This window comes from Xenopus laevis, chromosome 7L, assembly GCF_017654675.1.
Source record: "Xenopus laevis strain J_2021 chromosome 7L, Xenopus_laevis_v10.1, whole genome shotgun sequence".
In the NCBI taxonomy this organism is placed as follows: domain Eukaryota; kingdom Metazoa; phylum Chordata; class Amphibia; order Anura; family Pipidae; genus Xenopus; species Xenopus laevis.
Window position 1 is genome coordinate 28,827,670 of NC_054383.1, and position 15,377 is coordinate 28,843,046.

At 39.7% G+C, this 15,377-nt stretch overlaps 1 protein-coding gene across 1 annotated transcript in view; it reads right to left on the reverse strand.

Moving 5' to 3' along the window:
* The window catches only part of mms19.L (MMS19 homolog, cytosolic iron-sulfur assembly component L homeolog), a 58,021-nt gene that overhangs the window by 4,576 nt on the left and 38,068 nt on the right, over nt 1–15,377 (reverse strand). The window contains exons 16-28 of the mRNA XM_018224540.2: nt 15,041–15,122; nt 13,651–13,748; nt 12,144–12,299; nt 11,796–11,951; nt 10,132–10,225; nt 9,399–9,501; nt 8,743–8,817; nt 7,350–7,476; nt 6,266–6,366; nt 6,075–6,131; nt 4,984–5,170; nt 2,582–2,664; nt 1,859–2,023 (exon numbers count right to left, since the gene is read on the reverse strand). Of these exons, the coding sequence (XP_018080029.1) occupies nt 1,859–2,023; nt 2,582–2,664; nt 4,984–5,170; nt 6,075–6,131; nt 6,266–6,366; nt 7,350–7,476; nt 8,743–8,817; nt 9,399–9,501; nt 10,132–10,225; nt 11,796–11,951; nt 12,144–12,299; nt 13,651–13,748; nt 15,041–15,122 (1,484 nt within the window). The remainder of the gene's footprint in view (nt 1–1,858; nt 2,024–2,581; nt 2,665–4,983; nt 5,171–6,074; nt 6,132–6,265; nt 6,367–7,349; nt 7,477–8,742; nt 8,818–9,398; nt 9,502–10,131; nt 10,226–11,795; nt 11,952–12,143; nt 12,300–13,650; nt 13,749–15,040; nt 15,123–15,377) is intronic.

Sequence of the window (15,377 nt, forward strand, 5' to 3'; positions counted from 1 at the left end):
ATCTGTTTATCTTCATTCTGTCTATATTCAGGAGTTGGGTGTGAGATGAAGGATCCAATATATATAATATATCTTTCTTTCCTAGCAGATGTATTAGAGCTCACTCAAATAACGGATTCCAGTACAAACAAAATCTAACAAAATAACTGCCTTTTGCACAAATTCTGCATGTAGAGAGACATGATGTCTGGTGATTTTAATAGAGTGAGCTCTAATACATCTTCTAGGCAAAAGGAGCCCACCTATAAGATATTTTGGATCATTCATCTGACACCCAACTGCTGCATGAAGACAGAATGAAGAGAAATAGATGCTGAGAGAGGAATAGTGAAGATAAACTTGATTATTTCAGAAACAATGCAGAATTTTTAATTGATTGTAGGGATGCACCAAATCCAGGATTCGGCCTTTTTCAGCAGGATTCAGATTCGGCCAAATTCTTCTGCCCGGCTAAACCAAATCCGAATCCTGATTTGTATATGCAAATTAGGGGGGGGAGGGAAATCACATGACTTTTTGTTACAAAACAAGGAAGTAAAAAATCTTTTCCCCTTCCCACCCCTAATTTGCATATGCAAATTAGCATTTGGATCGGTATTCGCCGAATCTTTTGCGAAGGATTCGGCTGAATCCAAAATATTGGATTCGGTGCCTTAATTTATTGTATTTAGAAACTTATATTAAATTTTTGTGATAGTTCCCCTTACCTGCCAGAGGTTCACTTTCCAGCTGTGATAGTAGCAGTAAATTCATTGGCCTTTGTCAGTCACAGCTGGGTGCTTGAGGAGTGCGGAATATATAAGTAGAACACCAATCAGAGGAGGTTTGGTGTCTTTTGATGGTCACATGTCCAGCCTAATGTTTTAAAATAACAATCTCCAACTAGAATCCTGACTATTCGATCTTTAAGGCTAAGGCCACACTAGGCGATAGCGCCGCGATTTGACTCGCGGCGACTTTTAAGCCGCAATCGCTGGGGAAACTTTTGCGCTGGCGTCTATGGGGAATCGCGCAAAAATCGCCAGCGTAAACACACACGCGGCGATCTTTTCTCTACTGTCGCTCGAAATTGCCTCGCTAGGCGATTTCGAGCGACAATAGATAAAAGATCGCCACGTGTGTTTTTACGCTGGCGATTTTTCGCGATTCCCCATAGACGCCAGCGCAAAAGTTTCCCCAGCGATTGCGGCTTAAAAGTCGCGGCGAAAAGTCGCCGCGAGTCAAATCGCGGCACTATCGCCTAGTGTGGCCTTAGCCTTAACATCTCTAGATGCAGTTATAAAGAAGAAAACAGATGCCGTTTAGTATCACAAGACTCTGGATTCTAGTTCAACGATTCCATTGTATTGGCTAGACTTCTAACCAGCAGGGCATGCCACTTTTCTTGGTGTTAAAGGGGAACTATCTTGAAAATGAAAATAAACTACAAGCATCATACCGAAGTAAGAAGCTTTCTATACTTTCTATATACAATTAATTAAATATTCTGCATTGTTTCTGAAATAATCAAGTTTATGTTCACTATCCCTCTCTCAGCATCTGGGTCTCTGCATTCTGTCTTCCTGCAGCAGTTGGGTGTCAGATATCCTTTCCTAGCAGGTGAATTAGAGCTCATTTAAATAACCAATTCCAGTACGAACAAAATCTAACAAAATAACTGCTTTGTGCACAGATCCTGCACATCACATGACTGGGGGCAGCTGGGAATCAGACAATCTGTCAAATTTAAAAATTAAATATAAAAAATATCTGTTGGCTGTAGGCACCACATAGCTCGTTGAGCCTTGCAAAGCAAATGGACACAAGTAAGCTCAAATGTCCTTTAGGCAAAGTATCAGGTTTGGTTTACCATACATACCATTGCGGGGCTACAGGACAGACCGAGGAGCTTAGAAATAAGACCATCTATGTGAACTTTCAGTGTCTCAGGCGCCTCTTGCAGCAGAGGTTCTAGGCAGATCAGAGTTGACAACTGGACAACCTTGTCGGGACAGGATAAGGCCTCAAGCAACAGGGATAACAACTAGAACGGAGACAACGTTTGAATACAAGTCAGTTTGAACACGAACAAGCAAAGACAAAATATTTTGTTCAAAGCTCAAACCATTTCCTAAACCCAGGGCTCATTCTCTTAAAAGTACTTGAACCCCATAATATGTGTTAGCGTTACAGGGGAGGCCATACACTAGACTTAGCTCCATGGTGCAGGTCCCAATGAATAATACTAGGGAATAACCCAACCTTACCCTTCCAAGATTCTGACATAAGAACCGACATATGGAGAAAGATAATGGAGAATAATGCCTCTCCAAAGACACTAACTTTTTAAATAAGAGTAATAAACGTTTAGTAGAGAAAACAACTGCAACAGGACCCTATATATATTTAAATGGTAAAAAATGGTTGCTGTACTTTAAAATTGATATAAAGGAGACTTAAAACAACAGAGAACTTTAATTGTATCCATTGCTTAGTCTTCTTTTCACATATCCTTCAATAGCACACAGAATTGTGCCAAAAGATAAAGCAAAAAGATGACTTTGTGGAAGGGCAGGTGTTGAAGGAAATCGACAGCGCTCACCGATGGAAGCTCAGGCATGAGAACTTGCTTTGGCAACGTGTTGAGGACGTGGGAGAGAGCTTTCAAGTAGTTTGGCTTGTCATCTGTTCAGAAAAGAACAAGACAAAGAAACTATTGTTACCAACAAAGGAAGTATATGCAGCAACTTTAGAAATTTTACAGTGGAAGACAGAAGCATGAGATCAGTAACTGACCCCTGCAGCATTCAAGCAAAAACCTAGTATCCAAAAGGAAAGATTTTGGTTAAAAATGTGTATTGAATGGCAGACCAATATTTCAATCAGTTCTAACATACCCCACACATCTAACATACCCCCAAACACACTTCCTAACTGAATAAAAATTATTTATTTTTATATTAAAAAACACAGGTGACTGCTGTGGAATGGCAGCCTAACTTGTTTTGGGAACACCCCTTAAAGGAGAACTAAAGCCTAACTAAAGAAGTAGCTAGAAATGTTGTACAAAATGTTTTTGGCTTCTGTACCAGCCCAAGGAATTCACAGCCCTTTAGCAGTAAAGATCTGTCTCTCCTGAAGGCTGATTAGTAATTAATACAGATACTTACTACATGGCAGCACAGAAACCAGTGCAATTAGCAGCAGAATTTAATAATTAGCCCTGTATCATCAGCTTATATTACAGACAACCCATTTTCTGCTTGATAATTTGTAGGGATGCACCGAATCCAGGATTCGGTTCGGGATTCGGCCTTTTTCAGCAGGATTCGGATTCGGCCGAACCCTTCTGCCCGGCCGAACCAAATTTGCATATGCAAATTAGGTACAGGGAGGGAAATCGCATGACTTTTTGTCACAAAATAAGGAAGTAAAAAATGTTTTCCCTTTCTCACCCCTAATTTACATATGCAAATTAGGAGTCTGATTCGGTTCTCGGCCGAATCTTTAGAGACGGATTCGGGGGTTCTGCCGAATCCAAAATAGTGGATTTGGTGCATCCCTAATAATTAGTGACAACCCCTAAGTTTAGCTTCTCAACAGCTGCTCAGAGCCCACTGAGCATGTGAGTGTCGCAGATACTTTCCAAGATGGTGACCCCCTGTGACAAGTTTGAAGTCCTGGATCATTGCTGCTATTGAGAAGCTGAAATTTTAGGCTGGTGCAATAAATTCAGTATATAAAATAAGGCATTTGTAACCATATTAATTTTTAGGGTTTCGTTTTTCTTTAATCGAAGGCTTCCAATGATTAAGGGGTGTTCCCGAATGCATAAGGCGGCCATTCCACAGCAGTCATCTGTGTTTTTTCATGTAACAATAAATAGTTTCTATTTTATGAGCAAGTCTGCTCTGCATTTTTTTCTTTGCTTCTGGGTAACTTTTTTTGTTTTTAACAATTTTGCAAGTTTAGATATAACTGGGTGTTAAACAGGGTAGTGGCAGTTTGCTTGTTTAACCCTCAAATGGATGAGGTAGCAATGAAAATAAAAGCTTATGGAGAAGAAGTGTTCTTTTTATCAAAGATACTTGACTGATACTAGCCTGCAAAACAGTTATGGGTACTAAAATTCAGTTCATATGCACATTTACTGAAGCCTGTTTACAGTGCACATGCAGCTTGGGTTGCCATTAGGAATCCCTAAAGAAATAACAAGGTGATCCTACCCAGGTGGCCCCATTTATAATTTACCCACTGGGCCCCTGGGTGGAGGGTCTGGCCAACAAGTAGAATAGGACCCATTAAAAAAAAAAAAAAAACTACTGCTACTAATCATCTACAATCCCTACACCAGTGATCCCCAACCAGTAGCTCGTGAGCAACATTTTGCTCTCCAACCCCTTGGATGTTGCTCTCAGTAGCCTCAAAGCAGGGGCTTATTTTTGAATTCCTGGCTTGGAGGCAAGTTTTGGTTGTATAAAAACCAGGTGCACTGCTATAGACTCAATGTAGGATGACAATCCACATAGGGACTACCAAATGGCCAATTACAGCCCTTATATGACACCCCAAGAAGATTTTTCGTGCTAGCGTTGCTCCCCAACTCCTTTTTACTTCTGAATGTTGCTCACGGGTTCAAAAGGTTGGGGATCCCTGCCCTACACCATCACCGTCCAGGAATTGCACTTTTACATCTGCAGTACCTCCTGAAACCTGATGATGGCAGCCCTACATCTAACACTAAACTGTATTAGAGAGTTGCATGAGGAGGAGAAAGAAATGATATGATGAGGCTTCCCTTTCACCTCCTACTAAGCTCTCCAGTGGAAGTTTGTACATTCATGCTGCTTGTGCTTTCTGCAAGTTCTATTCATTGCATATACACAGAGCATAATTATATATTGCACATTTAACAGAGTTATAATAATAAATGATTAACCTTCCTGGTATGGAAGTCATTGCTTTTTGCTTATGCTAATGTGAAGCAGTACAAAAAAATGTCACCTCCATTTGCAGAGTTGAAGCCCTGCACTAGCTTTGGGACGTTCTCTGTGAAGAATCTTTGCCGGAACATGATGCGGATGTCTGCATGACAGGCTTTGTTAAGGATATCCGGTGAGTCTGATACCAGCAGGGAGAACATGTTGGCCACTGAAGGACCCAGCTGCTGATCAGACAGCAAACCAATCATCTGTGAAACAGCAAATAAAGAAACGATTTTAGGAAAGTATGAAGTGACAGGCCAATGCAACTGATCAGGCCCAGATTTTTATCACTATGAAGATACAGGTTCAGAGTCAAGGAATCTCTGTATACGTTGCAGTTTTTAAAGGGATACTGTCATGGGAAAACGTGTTTTTTCCAAAACACATCAGTTAATAGTGCTGCTCCAGCCGAATTCTGCACTGAAATCCAATTCTCAAAACAGCAAATAGATTTTTTTATATTCAATTTTGAAATCTGACATGGGGCTAGATATATTGTCAGTTTCCCAGCTGTGACTTGTGCTCTGATAAACTTTAGTCACTCTTTACTGCAAGTTGGAGTGCTGTCACCCCCTCCCTTTCTCCCTCAGCAGCCTAACAAAAGAACAATGGGAAGGTAACCAGATAACAGCTCCCTAACACAAGATAACAGCTCCCTGGTAGATATAAGAACAGCACTCAATAGTAAAAGCCAAGTCCCACTGAGACTGATTCAGTTACATTGAGTAGGAGAAATAACAGCCTGACAGAAAATAGTTCCATCCTAAAGTGCAGTCACATGACTGGGGCAGCTGGGAAACTGTCAATATGTCTAGCCCCATGTCAGATTTCAAAATGTAATATAAAAAAAACCTGTTTGCTATTTTGAGAATTGGATTTCAGTGCAGAAGTCTGCTGGAGCAGCACTATTAACTGATTCATATTGAAAAAAAATATACACATTTTCCCATGACAGTATCCCTTTAACCTCCAGTCTATGACCACTGCTTTACTGGAGAATGAACAAGCTTAAACTAGATTCCCTGATGAGGAACAATACGGCAACACAGACTCACATGGCTAAACATAAATTAGAAATGGAGATTTACGCATCATCTTCTGAGTTCTTACCTTATCGGTGAGCTGCCCACTCAGTGGATGGTATCTCAGTACCAAGGCTTTGGTTACCTAAACGAGAAAGAAAGTACAATGTATTTCTTTCTTACATTTCCCAGTTCATAATTCCAAATGTTTGCAAGGCTGACTGAAATTAACAAACTGCAATGGGACATGTGTGTCCAGCCGATTAACTGTTATCTTACCCAAACTAGAAGAGTAATGGCCTGGGTCCTGCTAGGTTCCTCCACCAGCCCCACATCTATCCGTTGAGCTGTGACTTTAAGTATATCATCCAGCAGGTCCCCTAGTGGGAAAGACACAAATGGTCAAGTCAGTACAGCACTCATATGCTGCTGTATTCAAATTAATGAAATGAAGAACTGCTGTTGCTCTCATTTCTAAAGAAATAACAGGGTTGAACTTTTCCTACTCTCAGCTTTTAGGAAATGAAGGCAAGAACTGTTCCTGCTCTCAGTTTTCAGAAAATGGCAGGGTTGAACTGTTCCTACTCTCAGTGTTCTGAAAATGAAACAAATAACTGCTGTTGCTCTAATTTCTAGTGAAATAACAGGGTTGAACTATTCCTACTCTCAGTGTTCTGAAAATGAAACAAATAACTGCTGTTGCTCTAATTTCTAGTGAAATAACAGGGTTGAACTATTCCTACTCTCAGATTCTAGGAAATGAATAAAAGAACTGTTCCTGCTCTCACATTCAGGAAATAAAATGAAGAACAGTTCCTACTTTCACGGTTCTGAAAATGAAGTGAAGAACTATTGCTGCTACCATTTTTAATGAAATGACAGGGTTGAACTATGCCTATTCAGCTTCTAAGAAATGAAGGGAAGAACTGTTCCTGCTTTCATGTTCAGGAAATTAAGAACTGTTTGCTCAGTTTTCAGGAAATGATAGATAGACCCTACTCACAGTTTTCATGAAATGACATGGTAGACCTGTTCCTAATTTGAGCTTTTAGGAAATAAAGGGAGGTAAAATGATAGAGAGGAACTGTTCCTACTCTCCATTCTCAGAAAGTGACAGGTAGGAACTGTTTCTACTCAGAGTATTTAGGATATGATATGGAGGAACAGTTACTTATCAAAGCTTTTAGGTAACATGTCAGCGAGGAACTGCTCCTACTCAGTTTTTAGGAAAGGAAAGAAGCTGCTGCTCCTACTCGTTTTTTAGGGAATAATGGGGAGGAACAGTCCTTTATTAGAGCTTTTAAGATAGATTACCTCATTACACAAGCAGTTAGTTATAAAATATAAGGCACCTAGAACTCACCTTGGGGGCATTTATTGATTAGACCAGCAAAGCACTTTGAAGCAGAGGAATATGCAAATAGCGAGCAACCGGAGAGACTCAATGATAACAAATGTTGCAGCAATCGTCTCAGATGTGGAATTTCAACCTGCCAGTAAAACGAGGTATAATCATGTATGTGGTTGTTGACTTTGCAATACATCAGATAATTTCATTCTTAAAATTAAGAATGGTGACATCATCAAATTGTGATGCAAAAAGATATCTATGAGGCTCTTGGGCATGCAGAAATACTTGTGTACTGCCCTGTTTTAAGAAACTCTTTTTTTTTTAAATATAAAGAGTTATAGTGCAAAAACATGTGAACTCGTTTCCTATGAACTTTAAAGGATCCACATCACTGCTTGAAAACAAATCATTCACCATATTTTTCATCTGGACAAAGGTGGTAAGTAAAAAGGCTGTTTTAATCAAAAATGGGTTCCTGTAAAGAAATTACAATGCAGCTTCAATGCCTTATTGCTCTACAGGTATGGGACCTGTTATCCAGAATGCTCAGGACCTGGGGTTTTCGAGATAACAGATTTTGTCTTAATTTGGATTTCCTTACCTTAAGTCTACTAGAAAATCATGTAAACGGTCAATAAACCCAATAGGCTGTTTTGCTTCCAATAAGGATTGATTATATCTTAGTTGGGATCAAGTACAATGTACTGTTTCATTATTACAGAGAAAAAGGGAAATAATTTAAAAAAAATTGTATTATTTGGATAAAATGGAGTCTACGGGAGATAGGTTTCTATAATTCGGAGCTTTCTGCATAATGGTTTTCCGCATAACAGATCCCACACCTGCATCATATGGCAACCGAATCAGATATTTTCTTTACATTATCCCATTTGTTCCTTTAATTTACATAATCCCCTTTGTGTCACAATATAGCAGTTATTTAAACAGCATGTTCATGCCTTTAGTCCATAACTGCAGGTGTAATGGCAATAGCGTAAATGCTGACTTGCAAAGCACTGTCTAACATCATTACCTGAATGGCTGCAATATTTCTCATCTATTTAACTCCCAGTTTCCTCCGTCCGAGGCAGAGTATTCTGGGGGGTTAACCTGTCAACTGCAACAAGTTTTGCAGGTCTGATATCATGCAAATAAATTAATCTAAAGGAAAATATAATGTCTCCTGTCATATTAAAATAAGAAGCACCATTAAAAAGCTATAAAGCTTACTAAGTGGCATTGCGAAAATGAGCAGAACTCGCTGGAGTTTATTTCCTCTAATTGTTTCCTGTTGGAAGCATTTTCTATTCATAATGTGAGTATATCCCATTTTCTGCAAATGAGCCTGCAGGTTATGCCCAGAATCCAGCAAAATGTAATTAAGGCTTTTTTGTTTCATACTCACATTCCTTGGCAAGGAGCAAATAAATGCCATTAACAATGACACTAAGCGGTTCTGGAGCTCTGTCGGACCATTTACCTGCAAACACACACATGGTTGATTATATGGTCAGTGATAAAGTTCTATTCCATTATATTTTGTGTACTACAGACATAGCATTACTGCTTTTTGTTGAGGATGACTCAGTAATACAGGTACAGGTATACAACAGCCATGAATAGAACGATACCAGTAAGAAGGGATGGCTTAGAAGTCCTTTCAGGGTACAAATTTGTTTTCTTATTTTAAGTGTTGATTAAAGTGTAACTATAGGATATTGTTAGCTCAGCCAGTACTCAAATGCATCCCTACCACTATTTACTGCCCACTTTGTATTGAAGACTGCAGCAGTGCAGCTAGCAACACAGGTATCATTACATTACATTAGGAATGGTGGAAAACAAAGGTCGCAACATGGTTTCAATGGTACTTGTAGTCAGAACCAGCCGTGCAGGAAATCGCAAAAGAGCAGACAGAAATGGTTTTCAATAGCCATTACGTTTACAAATAACTGAAAATGTCCAGTTAATGTAATTGCATTTGCTTTCATTCTGCAAAGTCTTATTTTTGAGTTTACAATCCCTTTCATGTGTCAATATACAGGCTATGATATCTCCTACCTGGAATGGTTGAAATTTGCTTGAAAAATTGTTTTCAGACAGAAGAGAAATGTCCCCATCAAGAAATAAGCTCACAATCTGGGAGGTGCTCTTTGAGGCTAACCTGACAAAGAATAAGTTTAAAAAAAAAAGTGAAATCTGCTGCCCTCAGACAGTTAATAAAACAAAGGGATTTATTTATTATGTTGTGTAAAAAGTGGAGTAAAACATCACTAGCAACCAATCAGATCTTTGCTTTTGTTTTCTAAAGGCCCCCATACACGGGCCAACAAAAGCTGCCGACAGACCGAGTTTATTACAGCTTATTAGCCCATGTGTGGGGCCACCCGACGTGCTTCCCCAATAGATATCTGGCAGAAAGTTGGCCAGATCTCGATTGTGCAGGTTAAAAAATCCCATCAGATCGCGGGCGTATCTATGCGGTCCCAAGATTCAACCTCCCGTATCGGATCAGCCTGATACCACCCACTTCAATGTGGGCATATCGGGGAGAGATACGCCCGTTTGGCAACATCACCAAATGAGCGGTTCTCTAGGTCTATGACCACCTTTACTGTTGAAATCGAATTGCCGATTGGCTGCTCTAAGCACCATCGCCAGGTAATGCTTCACTCCACCTTTTACACAGCATGATAAGACTGGCAGGTTTAGCACATATCAGATAAGCAGTTAATATATAAATTATTTCTGAATATAAAAAAAAAATTACTACATCAACTTTCAGCATACTCACTCGGGTTTGAGATGGGTGCAGGATGCACTAATTACTGGCACCATAGCAGTGAGAATGTCATCTCTTAGCAGAATATGGCTGGAAGTTCCGCTGTCTGAGAAAGCCAAAAGATATAAGGAAAACAAATAATAACAACCTAAAGGTTGCATAAATACTAAGTTTTAATATTGTATTCATGCTGCACAGTCATGTGTCCCTTATGCATTCAGTCTATGAGCATAGAGAGTGAGTTGGGCTCGTTTGTAAACACTGGGCAAATTTGCACATGGGCAGTAATGCAGAGCAACCAATCAGCTATTGCCTTTTTTCAGCCAGCTGTAAGTTGAGCAGTGAAAACAAACATCTGATTGGTCACCATGGGTCACTGCCCAGGGGCAAATCTGCCCAGTGTTTATAAATAAGCCCCATATCCCTTACTGTTTCTGTCTGTGCAGGGTAATGGAATACACAGTAAACAATTTATGATGTGCACAGGGCATTCTGTCTCCCAATAATTTGCATTTATACATGCAAGTGGAAGCACCAAATGCCGTCATACCAGTCCAGCTTGTCCCTGCCTATCAGACTGAATTTACTTGTGGGTGAAAATGTGTGATGACATTTTTCCCAAGTTGCTTGAATTTCCCCTTGGATGATTGATCCTTGTGTGCAACAATGCCCAGCTGAAGATTTCCTCCGTAACAGTGCCTTTCACTTCTAAATCACGTCTTAATATTTCTTATGCGATGTTCTAATCGGCAAATAATTGTTTGATAAAAGTTCACAGGAAGCTTCAATAAAGCCGGCAAATGCAGAAGTAAGAACCGCCAGCAGAGAACTTCTTTCTGTGACTGCCTCTACAGGACTGCCGGGATTTCTCCGAGATAGCTGCTCACATACGGTCTGGTAAGTGCAACTGCTCGCAGGTAGGGATGGGCGAATTTTACCCATTTCGCTTCGCCAAAAATTCGCTGCCGGCGAAATGTTGCCGACGCCAATTTAAGTCTATGGGTGTGAAAATTTTTTGTAGTGCGGCGGAATTTTTTTGACGCGCGTGTTTTTATTTTGACGCACAAAGCCATACAAGTCTATGGGCGTAATTTTTTCGGCGAAACAAGGCGAAAAAATTCGCCCATCCCTACTCGCAGGGTCTAGGTTAAAAATCCTGACAATACCTCAGTATATGCGTCTTTGATTTACAGACACCACATCACAAAGGAGATACGTTGAAGAAGCAAGATTTCCACATTACACGCCTAATCAAGTGCTCCCTTTGTTTAATTTGGATTTGAACACAGCCATATTCTAAAAAGTTAACACACTATATAGCGTGTTTTTATCTTTTCTTTTAGGGACTGGTGAATACGGCACTTAAAACTTTTTAGCGCATTGAAACCTGAACTTTATATATACTCCAAACGTGGACAAGTGGGGCCTCTTATATCCTGTTGGTGCTGCTTTGCTTATTCATTTAAAAATTTTATTTATTTTTCAATTGGACTAAGCGCAGAGTTTTCTTCCTAATTGATAGTCTAAAGTCATGTTGATCACAACAAACATAAGGGTTAGGGTTGTCTTAGTATTACAGTATGAAAGCCATAAATACAAGAATTATGTTTCACATAAGAGGAAGGACAAAATGGTATGTCATTTCAGATTTTTAAACACAATTTTACACAACATACCTTGTGTTGCAGCTTGTACAGTTAAAGACAGTAGGCAGGGTAACACAGTTTGATGGTAAAACTGGAGAGACTCAGAATCTAGTTGGCACTGTACAGCCACACGATGAAGGCTCTTACATACAGACACCACATTTTCAACATTTGTCTCCTCTTCTCCTGGACAGAAAAATAATATATAAGCATATAAAGTTGAAGGGTATAGAAACCTGAACATTTTCCTTTTCTAGCTGTGTTAAAGTGGTGCTTTTGCCTAAAAGTATATCTGCATTGTGAGAGATTTAATTGTGCAGCAGAAATACATCCGATTGTATAAGTCCTTGCAAAGGCTGGGGCCCAGAACTCACATACCATTGTGCGCCCTCCTTATATAGTCCAGTAGGATAGGAACAGTTTCTTTAAGAATACTCTGATGTGTGGATACAGCGGCTAATGCCTCCAGACACAGCTGCCTTATGGAATGCTCAGGGACCACTCCGCTTTCATTCAGATTAATATCCATTGGCTCTAAAATTATAAAAAGAAGGTATTACCTGGGTAACATGCAATGGTTACAAACAAATAGCACATATGGTTTCTGGTTACAACAGGGGTGCATTCACTTTCACGATAAAGTATATTATGTATTTTGTCAAAAATACATTTTAGTAGAAAATACTTATTTATAACAGAAATACAGAATTAAAATCAAGGCTGCACAGTTGACGTTTATTAAACGATGAGCATCTCAGATGTAGCTTGCTCCTGCAGTGGAAAGGGGGTCAGGCAGCTCTCAGCAGATGTCACAGACAGGCTCAAGGTTATAAGTAGCACCACAACAGTTTTAGGTGCATCCTATCATCTAAACCAGTGATCCTCAACCAGTAGCTCGTGAACAACATGTTGCTCTTCGAACCCTTTGTTTGTTGCTCCCAATGGCCTCAAGCAGGAGCTTCTTTTTTGATTCCTGGCTTAAAGGCAAACTTTAGTTGCATAAAAAACGTGTACTGCCAACAGAGCCTCCTGTTGTCTGCAATTTCACATAGGGGCTACCAATACCCAATCACAGCCCTTATTTGGAAGCCCCATGATAATTTTGCATGCTTGTGTTGCTCATGGCTCATGGGTAAAAAAAAGGTTGGGAACCCCTGATCTAAATGCTCCATTAACAGTGAAAAATGGAGACTGACAATGCACAGGAGAGGCCCTGTGTTCACAAGCAGCGACATTCATTTGTTTGGCTACACCAAAGGGGAATTACTTTGTTGCCTACCAGTCCCAGCCTTAAAGGGATTCTGTCATGGTTTTTATGGTGTAGTTTTTATTTCTAAATTACACTGTTTACACTGCAAATAATTCACTCTACCATGTAAAAATTATTCCTGAACTAACAGGTGTATTTTTTTGTTGTTGTTGTGATATTGGTGCATAGGCAGCCATCTCAGGTCATTTTGTCTGGTCGTGTGCTTTCAGAAAGAGCCAGTGCTGCATTGTGAAACTGCTTTCTGATAGGCTATTGTTTCTCCTACTCAATGCAACTGAAGGAGTCACAGCGGGACATGAATTTTTACTATTGAGTGCTATTCTCATATTTACCAGGGAGTTGTTATCTAGTTACCTTCCCATTGTTCTGCTGATGGGCTGATGGGGGAGAAGAGAGGGGTGATATCACTCCAACTTGCAGTGCAGCAGTATAGAGTGACTGAAGCACAAGTCACATGGCTGAGGGCACATGGGAAACTGACAACAAAATCTGTTTGCTCTTTTGAAAAATGGATTTCAGTGAGGAATTCTGCTGGAGCAGCACTATTAACTGATGCATTTTAAAAATGTTACATGTATCCCTTCAAAGGAACAATGAGAGAAAGAAATTCTTTACCTGTTTGCAAGTTTGCACAGAGTTGTGGCAGCATCCTACTGATGAATGCAGAGGGCTGAACTTTAGCCAGGGTTCCTGAGGCCTCAACTGCTGCCATGCTGCAAAGATTAAAAAAAAAAAAGCATTAAACAGGTACCTATTCAACTGCACTGAAGTACAGGGAGAAAAGTTATCCTTACACCTCATCGCCCTCTCATCTGAGAAACTTCACGTCTCAAGAGATATACATTTATCCATATCCATGAATTATTTTATGCCAATGAATAGTATGAGTTGCTGCTGATCTTTGCAGATATTCAGTGCCACGAGTTGGCAATTATTTTACCTACTACAGGGCATTTTCTTGCTCATTACAGACTTTCTGTAAATCGTTACCAAGGTTAAAACGAATAGTTGCACAAAATATGAAAATCTGATTAAGCTTCATTTGTCTAGCCATGGGTCTAGTGCATCTTGGCATAATATAATATAAAGCTAAACATAATAATGCTGACGCAGGATATATAGCAAACACAGATCTAAATCCTTATGCTAATTACTATTAACTGCTAATAATTTGAAACAACTCTTCAAAGTCAGGAGCTGAATGAAAGCTTTGACTAACACATGAGATGTAAGATTGAGGACTGCCTCTGAGAGAAGCATGTTGATAAAGTTGTATCCAGCCGTGAACTTCAAAGATTCAACAGAACTGTATGAGAAAAAGCAGAATCACAGAAAAGAAAGAGACTGGCCACATCTGGAGACAGTCTTGCCATGTGATTCTGCAAACTCGCTAAGGGCTGCAAAAGCTTCACACTGAGAATATGATGATTCAAGGACTTTGCTCAGCCACCACATCATTTTTCAGAATTAATGACAGCGGAAGTGCATGTGTTGTTTCATTTGCTTGGGCTTTGTTCTCCTTCAAGCACAAATACAGCCCCCTTTCACAAAGTACAGTAATGGTCTTTTATTTGGGTCTTTTATTTGGGACAACGTAAGAGTCAATCCCACATTAAACTGCATAACCTAACAATTGAATTATGGGATTCAAATATTTTAGTGCTGGACATTCACAATGACTTGTATACAATTGTATTTTCTGACATTTTGACTACAGCGCTGGAGGAGATTCAGAGTGGGCAAAACATATCATGTGCCATCACTCTTACTGTGAAATGTCTATGAGAAGTTAGTCCTTGAGGTGATTCTATTCGGGAAGGGAGCGTGCTATTGGTCCTTCAGGCTGTTGTTTTGTTCCCATACATGGGCCAGTGAGCTGCCAGTTCAGTCTAAAGAGACCAAGCCAGCAGCCAATATCAGCCTGTTATAGGCAGTTTATTAAGAGGCAAATCTATGTATATACGTATGTATCCCCAGATTTCCGATAATAAAGAAATAAAAATACCAGCTTTCACTGTCGGTTTTCTGTAAAATGAGTCTTGTCAAATGATCAACGACCAGGTCAATGTCACTGGATGCCATGAAACCTTAGAGAGACAGAAACAAAGGGTTTAAGTGAGACAGGCAAATGTTTGTTTTTTGGGAACAGAACATAACTAATCCTTCTGAATAGATATCTTTTCTTTAAGGAAAAGATATCAACTTGTTCCACACGAGTTCAGGCAACAGGTTTTTTTTTTTTATATATACCCACACCAATATGGGACTTAACCTCCAAATGCAATTAAAGCAATATTAGATAATATTGTTATCTAATGCAATTAAAGCAATATTGTTATCTA